A 9,710-nucleotide genomic window follows, 5' to 3' on the forward strand; every position below is an offset into this window, starting at 1 on the left:
AAAATTATGATTACAAAACTTGATGACCCAAGTCATATCTCGAAGTTTCCACACAATTCTTCAATCGAATTTCAACAATGAGGGCGCTGGACAATTCTCTTTTCATTGCTCGACGAAAATGGTAGGGAACACACGTCATTACCGTTCTAGAAAATCGTTCCCCATCTGTCTTATTTCTCTACATATGACAAAAAAGTGATGAAATATGTGTAGATTAAGTAATATTTAACATAATAGATCACGTTTTGCATTTAAGAAGTGTATGCAAACAATGTAACAAAGTACTCAAAACTGATGGTCTTTCATACGATATCACACAAGAGTTACGACACCAGACGAAGTTTGTTTTTGCTTAAAAAACGTATTTCGTTGCAGACTATGTATTTTCATTACACTATTGACAAACATATACAAAATATGTTGATTTCATTATTTTATCAATGACCAAGCTTCCATCTACTTCAGTGTTTAATTTTTATCAATTTTGACTAGGCCCTAATTGCAACTTTTTTAAGAACATGATAAACAATAGGTGGGACCGAAATGAATTTTAATAGGCTGTGCCTGTGTGGAGTGTCGTGGTGTGGCCTGTGCCGAGTGTTCATGGCCTTTGCTTGGGCAGGTGTGTGTGTGAAAAACGTAAAGTGAATGAGGTCTGGTCTGAGTGAGTATTGACAATGCGAGGTCCAAACTCCAAAACATCAAAAGAGATAAAATGTCAACTTTCATGACTTTAAGTTTAAAAAGTGTAAAATTTAATCTGATTTTTACATCAAACAGCAATTTCCACCTGTTTTAGTGTTGTCAATTTCTAATTTCTGAGTAACGTTAGACATTGACGACATATCGAGTGAGTGTACAACTTTCAATTAGCACTTCAATAAAATGACATTCAATGCGCGCGCTTGTCTTGACTTTCGTATGTAGCAGCACATGTGGATATCGAATCGTGCATGCTATGCTAGCACGGTGAAGTTTCAATATGCAAATTTAAAGGACAAGTCCACCCCAACAAAAACTTGATTTGAATAAATAGAGAACAATTCAACAAGCATAACACTGAAAATTTCATCAAAATCGGATGTAAAATAAGAAAGTTATGGCATTTTAAAGTTTCGCTTATTTTCAACAAAATAGTTATATGAACGAGCCAGTTACATCCAAATGAGAGAGTTGATGACATCACTCACTATTTCTTTTGTATTTTATTATATGAAACATGAAATATTTTGATTTTCTCGTCATTGTCCTGTGAAATGAAGTTTCATTCCTCCCTGAACACGTGGAATTCAATTATTTTAACATTTTGTGCTTCAGGTAAGGAGGTCCTAATCGTCAAATTCGTTAAAATTGAAATATTGTGTAATTCAAACAATAAAAAACAAAAGAAATAGTGAGTGACATCGTCGACTCTCTCATTTGAGTGTAACTGGCTTGTTCATATAACTATTTTGTTGAAAATAAGCAAAACTTTGAAATGTCATAACTTTCTTATTTTACATCTGATTTTGATGAAATTTTCAGCATTGTGCTTGTCTGATTTTTCTCTATTGATTCAAAGCAACATTTTTCTGAGGTGGACTTGACCTTTAAAGTGATAAGAGTTTTTAAGTTTTGATCCTTAAATTAGTGAGAAAGTTTGAGAACTTGGAACAAAACCACAGATTTCTTCATTTTTAGTGCATATTTCAGCGACCCTGTGGCCCGCATATTAAATAATGAGCTACGCTGCCTTGTGCTCTGGAAATAAGGTGCAGATTCCACATTTAATTTGGACTTTTTTTAGTTCAAATCGGGCCTTCATGTGTAAGTGATAATGCTGTAATGTGTTTGATGCTGTTGTGATGATTGACTGCTGGTCAGCTTGTTACTCTACATTCTCTCTGGTGCAATCTAGGCTTTAAAAAAAAAACATTTCTTACAATTTGAAATGGTTGAATTTGGGGGTTATTAAAAAAAAATTTCATACCATGATACCATGGGCTTCAAACTTGACATTTGGAAGTACTATGTAGGGGAAGGCGGGGTAAGTTGTGACAGTTTTTGCTTTTTGCATGTTAGAATTGATATGATTAATAATCTTGTTGAAATAAGTACCTTGCCTTGAAATTTAATTCTTCTGAAATATTTTCCACCTATATATAACTTTCTATCCCCACACTGAAAGTCATCGTGACCTTTGAAAAAAACGATGTCAAATGGCTCAACTTGCCCCATATATGGGGTAAGTTGAGCCACAAAAACTATGTACAAAATGTATGGGGGAGAACCAGCATGTCAATTTTTTGTTTAAAGTCTTTTCACTTGCTAATTCTCCATAAACACTAACATCCTGTAAAAGGAAAAGAGCAGTCATGTAAATTTGCTTCTTTCAGCCTGCATTTCAATCGATTTTTATGATTTGTTTGTTTTTTAAGATACATTACCATAGGAATTACCATGGCTCAACTTGCCCCATGCTGTTTGGCTCAACTTACCCCAGTCCAAACTTATTGCAATAATATTGTATCCAGACATTTATTATGCATCCATCATATGAAAGACTATGACAAGAATGAAGATCCATACCTGGACTAATAATGTTGTTATCATGTCTTTATTATATTTAAAGACGTGTGTGTTTATAAAGCACTTATCTATTTCACACTCTTTTTTTTACTTTTTTGGCTGAAATTCATATTTTTCCCTTTAAAAAACTACTTTTTGTTTCAAAGTTGGAAACAGTGTGGTGGGGTTAGGGGTTATGCTATGGGTCATCAATACATGACACCACCACAATGTCTGACTAATTCATTATTGGCCTGGGGCTGGTGGCTCAACTTGCCCCTATGCTCAACTTACCCCACCTTCCCCTACATGTAATAATATACATCTATTCTATACTATATATTAGTTGTTCCATATGTCAAGTTTCAAGCCTCAGAATTCTGTTGTTTTTTTATATCCCAAAACCAACCATTTGAAATTGTAAGAAATGGTGTACAAAATAGCCTAGATTGCATAAAAGTGAGCATCTAGAACCCTAGAGCCTATTGGGACTTGGCGCTTGTGGTATGCGCTTTGTGCACACTTTTTATTTCATTTTTTTTTTTTTTCAATCTTGCTCTCACAGTTCTGTACAGTAAAACTTCAAACTTTCAGTTAATCTAAAACTAAGTCAGAATCTAAACAATGTCTTTATAATACTGTCCAACTATCAATTAGGCCTTTAATCATTTTATATTAAAGTTGGAGCGAAAAAGACCTTGCCATATCCTATTTAAAAACTCCTTCTGAGCACAGCAATTATACCACAGTGCTTGAGATTTTCTTAAGGTTTTACATTTTTTTTTAGCCTATAGATGTTTATGCTGCCCTTTTGTCATGGAAAATGATTATGCAATGGTTTAGTCAATACACCAGTCCTGACCTTAGCTATGTCACTTTAGGATAGATTCCTAAATTATTAAAAATACATGTAAACAGATCCAAATTTTACATTTTATCCCAAAACCATAATTTGTCATGATCTAATTCAAGTATATCTGACTTCTCTCAGGCTCCCCGCAAGCAGAAGAAGACCCGTAAGCTGCGTGGTCACGTGAGCCACGGTCACGGTCGTATTGGCAAACATCGTAAGCATCCCGGTGGAAGGGGAAACGCTGGTGGACAGCATCACCATAGGATCAACTATGACAAATAGTAAGATGAGATCAATTATCTGTAACAATGGAACAGATTTGTTCTTGCAATAATAATAACTAATCAAATGCTATCATTTCCAATATAATGTGCATATGGAGTGAGGGTGTTAGGTTGGGGGTATAAGTTTAAAGTTCAAAGACCTGTAACAATTCATTGTTATTTAATAGAAGATTATGAAACTTCAAATTCAGCTGAAAAGGTATAGGAGCAATGATAAAATTTTAGATGTCCTGAGGTAAAGGATTGTAATAGTCAATTATGCAATAACTTGATGTATCCAATGAAAAATAAAAATCTTGACCTTAAATCATAATCTTGTCTTTCTTTCACAGCCATCCTGGCTACTTTGGCAAAGTTGGCATGAGACACTTTCACTTGACCAAACAGAAATACTACAAACCAGCTATCAATCTGGACAAACTATGGAGTCTGGTTAGTGAGCAGACTAGACTGCAGTACGCAGACAAGACAGACAAAGCACCAGTCATTGATGCAGTTCGAGCAGTAAGTACAAGAATGGATCCTTCTGATCCCATTGTGGAAACTTTGCCATCCAATGGAATCATTGATTTTGATTGGCTGTTGAGCATTGTTTACCATGATACTTACCGTATATGATGACTAATTCACCATTTGAAAAAAATCAATTATCCACAGACAAGCTGTGGTTCTATACTGCTTAAACAGATGTAATTTTATTGCTTTTCAACATGGGATTCTCTTGTAAAGCATAGAAAATGCGTGAGTGCGATGGGTGATTTCGCTCTCACGACGGCCCAAATCAACCTAAAAATTACCCCAAAATGCTTGCTTTGGGGCAGCCATTCTAGAGTTGACTCAAGATCTGTCGCAAACAATATTCAAGAATATTTGGAAAATCAATATTCTAACTATGGCGGGATAATGATATTCGCATTTACTGCACAATTGCTTATTGCCCCCCCCCCATTCTGCGATTACCCAAAGTGGAAAAAATAATAGAACCTAATAATTGAAATTATTTCCTACCCAGTTTTAGTAAGTAAATCATCATCATTGTTGATTGATAATTCTCCAGCAGATCTAGTTAACCAAATCCCCCTATTCTTATTCCTTACTCTAATCCTGAAATCACATCCACTATCTAAACTATAACTCTGTGCCCTCAGACCAACTGTCACATAAATGAATGTCAAGTCATCCTTATTATAGTTGCCCAACTTTCCTTAGTTGTGATTGGTTTAATTTAAATAGAGCAAACTTTGGGGAAATAAGTTACATATTGTGAAAGTGGGTTACAGATAAATGGCTCTTTGTTTTTAGTCATCATTGTCATTATTTTAATGAACATTATTCTAATATCACAATATCATTATTTATAGAATAATTTGTTATACATTGTGTTATTTCGCTTCCCTCAAATATTCCTCAAAACGTATATGTTTTGTATTTGTATTTTGTTTTGTTCCATTAAATTCATTTCAATTCATGATCATTATCATTACAGAGGTTTAGAGCAAGTGAATGCTAAGAGATGCTTAAGACTAGAGGTGGAAAAAAAATTGGTTAGGAAAATATGGAGGGGTTTTCTTGATTAGGTTCCATTTTGAAAGTCAATCTACGCTCATGCTGTCTACTTTGTGACAACAAAGCCACCCCCTCCTCCCCCAATGAAATAAAAGAGATAGAGAAAAAAAAAGATTAAGGAGAAGTGGAGAGAAGAGACAAAGAAATTGATGTTGATTGAGAAAGGGGTAGTGCCACTTTATTTGTGTGTCATATTGGGGAGCCAGCACCGTTGAATCTTTTTTTACACGTAAATGGCGCTATACAAATGTTGTTCATCGTCACTACCATCATCACCACCACCATCAACAACGAAACTGCAAGATTGGGCCTCTAGAATCCAATCTCTACCTTTAATACCACATTGGCCTTAAAGGGGAAGTTCACCCTGACAAAAAGTTTATTGTAAAAATAGCAGAAAAAATAATTAAAAGATATTGCCGAAGGTTTGAGAAAAATTCATCAAATAATTAAAAAGTTATTAGAATTTCTATTATTCGATTTGTGACGTCATATGGGAGCAGCATTCCTACATAGCGAATGGTAAAAAAATAAATGAAATGTCATTTTCAGAAAATTGAAAATGGTTTTCACTGTAGCTTTTGTATATCAACAGACAAATCATTTCACACCCGATCATGAATAGAAAACAAAATTAAGTTATCAGGAACCATACAAAATTTGGAATTCATGCATTTTATATTACGTAACACATGGGGCAGCTGCTCGTTTATGACATCACAAATCCAAAACTTTGAACTCTAATAACTTTCTTACTCTTTAACGGATTTTCCTCAAACATTCACCAATATTTTTTACTTTTTTTTCTGCTATTTTTACAACAGAGTTTTCTTCAGGGTGAACTTCTCCTTTAACTGACTGGCATTGATCTCTTCCTTACATGGACTTGTATAATTCAGGGTTATCTTTCATGTTTACATTGCTAACACAGGCAGAACATCCTCTATGTTATTGCGCAATCCACTGACTCATATCGTTCATTTGAGTCATGTGGGAAGAAATGACATACTCCAAAACAGCAATATGAACAGTTGATACATCATCTATGTTATAGATGGATATTAGTAAGAAATGTCAAAACCCTACTGGATAAGAAAATGTGACACAATGCGAATAACACAGAATATGAAGTTTTCATTTAAACACCTGACACAATGTGAACACAGAATATGAAGTGTTACATTTAAACACCTTCTGACACAATGTGAACACATTATATGAATTGTTTCATTTAAACACCTTCTGACACAAATGTGAACACAGAATATGAAGTGTTTCATTTAAACACCTTCTGACACAAATGTGAACACATAATATGAAGTGTTTCATTTAAACACCTTCTGACACACTGTGAACACAGTCTGTATATGACTGCTCCATTTAAACACCTTCTGACACAAATGTGAACACATAATATGAAGTGTTTCATTTAAACACCTTCTGACACACTGTGAACACAGTCTGTATATGACTGCTCCACTTAACCCTATCTAGGCCGGGGTATTTTGGGAGTTCATATGGCCGGGGGGGGGGCCTCCCAGGCCCCCCCCTAAGATCTCGGCCGTCGACCGCGCGATCACGCCGAAAATTGGCATGCTGGTTGCCTGGGACATAATCTCCAAGATTGTTTAGTAATTTTTTTCGTGGGAGTCGCTATTAAGTGATTATGCTAATTTATGCGTAATTAGTATGCGAAATCATACTTTATCCTCTAACTCCCTAAATAAAGCTCCAAATGTACTAATTTTTGGTATAGAAACTCTTTGTGGTGTTCTTAGCAAGTGTACATGAAAAAAATTGCGATATCAAATCATTTTCTTATGTATTTTATTGTTTTTTGCAATTTCTTATGTATTTCTTTGTTTTTTGACCTTTTGTTTTTCATTGTTTTTTCAATGAAATTTGTTGGGGACTCTTCTGTGATCATAAAAAGCATAAAATAAATACATTTAGAGCAGCAAAACTAAAAATAATCATACATTTATGAATTTTGGTTGAAAACACTATTTGCATTGACTTTGTACACGAAATCACGTTTTTGAGCAATTTTCGGTCTGACATGCACTTACATAATGTTGCGTAATTTCGGAACCACGTACCCGGAGGACGCAAAGTTGGTCTCAAAAGTTGCGCAAGACTTGAAAGTAAAAAGTCAGCAAGTGGCGCGGTCAAAAAATTTCGCGCGGCGAAAATATTGCGCGATTTGTTGAGGGGGGGGCCTCCGAGGCCCCCCCCCCCCGGCCTAGATAGGGTTAAACACCATTTGACACAGTGTGAACACAGAATATGAAAGTGCTCCATGTAAACAGTAAACAATGTCCATCACATTGTGAACTCATAATCACTATGGTCTAATTCAACTTATTGTGACATAATGAGATCACAATCAGTATGTGAACATAGTCACTGTGAAAATGATCCTGTTCAACAAACATACAGTGATTGTTTTTTATTTTATTGTTTATGATCCAAATTCACAAAGGTGTTATGAATCCCTGGTTCACACTCATGTTTTATGCAGGTTTCAACCTCAACTACACTTTATTCAGCACGTGTATTGAGAAAGCATCCAATAATGCATGCACACTTTTATTACTGCGCTTGATTGCTGCTTCTTGCTAAGTTGCTATTAAACATTACATTTTCAATGAGTACCGTACTGTTTATGTAAATTCATCAAAACATACAGTGAAGTGCGTGTACTGTAAGCAGGGGTGTGAGAGTTCAGATTTTTAGCTGAATTCAGATTTTTTTTTCAGCTTAATTTCAGTTTATTTTCGGCTTTTCTCTGTACAAAAGATATGGGAGCTCTTTTTCAACACTCTTCAGCTTTTTTCAGATCTTTTTATTTGTGACCACTCACACTCCTGTGTAACTTTGTAACAAGCACCAAATTTGCATGTTGTGACAAAACATGAGAAAGCATGCGTTCATGCTTTCTCAACAGACTTGCAATTCGAAAATCTGCATATTTGGTTTGAAACCATTGATTCAGAATAGGCTTTGTGAATTCAGGCCTATGTGATCACACTGTTCTTTCCAGACCCATATAGTGTGAAGTGTCAATATAATCATCTCTCTCCCACCTTCTTTTCCTTTCACCTTCTCTAGGGTTATTACAAGATCCTTGGCAAGGGAGTTCTTCCCAAGCAACCTGTCATCGTCAAGGCCAAGTTCTTCTCCCGACTCGCTGAGGAAAAGATCAAGAAGGTTGGAGGATGCTGCGTTCTTGTTGCCTAAATGAACAATAATCAATAATCTCAGAGACTCTCTCAGACTCATTTACATGAAGTAAATCTTATATTCTTGAAATATTTCAAATATATTTCTTGATGTCCCACACTAAAACAGACTGTTTATATTCTAAGTTACACCATTCCTTCTATTGATCTCCGCCAATCAACACCGTGATGCATGGTATTACATCATCAATGATACAATAATGCGGGCTGGAAGCCTAAATAAAGCCGTCATATTCACTGGTATAGCTATTGAGTCCTGTACTTTTGTAATATTTTCTTTCATAGTAGTACTATGTGTGCAGATGAATGTGAAGCTTGGGGGCCTGTCTTTCAAAGAGTTATGGATGCTGCAATCAACCTCAACTGTATGGAAGTCTATCGATGTCATATGCTTTTCTGCAAAAAATTGCACAATGTCCTTTGTAACAAAGAGAAGCACAGTTTAATTCAAGAAAACAATGAATGTGTGAATTTATAACAAATATGAAATATTTTGAGCAAAAATCCAATTTAAATGTTGGATGTTGCTGGCTTTCCATAGTTGTGGTTAAACAGATCAGTCACAACTCTTTGTAAGATGGTTCTCTGCTGTGGATGATTATGTCATGAAAAAGGTGAATTGGGGAGCATTTCATAACAAGTTTTGGCAGTGATTTTTACTGACAATTTTTTTCTCGGCCAATCGGGTGCAAGGATCTTCAGTAACTTATAACACCTGTCATTGACAGAACTTTTCATGAATGCACCCCTGGGGTGGTATTCTGAGATCCATTTTATCTCAGATGAAATAAAATATTTTATCTCCGTTAAAATCAGTGAGATAAAATATCCTTAAAATCTCTCTGAATTGGTATTCTTAGAACAATTTTAGAGTAAAATTTTGGAGTAAAGGCCGAAATTAGTTTCTAATCTTAGCCAATCTTATTATTGCTATGTCATTACAACTTGATTTTGAATTCCCTTTATTCTAATTAAGGTGATGGCATAGTCACATATTTGATCATAGGTATACGTATGATAATTTAGAACAATACATAGTAAGATATTTCAATATTAGCATAAATTTTAATACTTTTTTCCCCAAAATCTGGTTGCAGACTTGTCATGAGATATGCAGTGGCATTTAGTTCACCTTAATGGTGGTTTTAATACATGCAGCAAAAATTAAGGAAATACAGGTATAAGGTTGGGTGGAAAACTCCAGAGAAAATCAAGTTT

The 9,710-nt window shown here is 35.1% G+C and overlaps 1 protein-coding gene across 1 annotated transcript; it reads left to right on the forward strand.

Moving 5' to 3' along the window:
* Positions 1-7: 7 nt before the first annotated feature.
* On the forward strand, positions 8-8,735 carry LOC121421110 (60S ribosomal protein L27a-like). The gene is made up of 4 exons (XM_041615744.1): positions 8-121; positions 3,539-3,681; positions 4,017-4,188; positions 8,362-8,735. The coding sequence occupies exons 1-4, from the start codon at positions 23-25 to the stop codon at positions 8,488-8,490; spliced, it is 543 nt and encodes a 180-aa protein (XP_041471678.1). The 5' UTR covers positions 8-22; the 3' UTR covers positions 8,491-8,735.
* The last annotated feature ends 975 nt before the right edge of the window (positions 8,736-9,710 follow it).

This window comes from Lytechinus variegatus, chromosome 9 (assembly GCF_018143015.1).
Source record: "Lytechinus variegatus isolate NC3 chromosome 9, Lvar_3.0, whole genome shotgun sequence".
In the NCBI taxonomy this organism is placed as follows: domain Eukaryota; kingdom Metazoa; phylum Echinodermata; class Echinoidea; order Temnopleuroida; family Toxopneustidae; genus Lytechinus; species Lytechinus variegatus.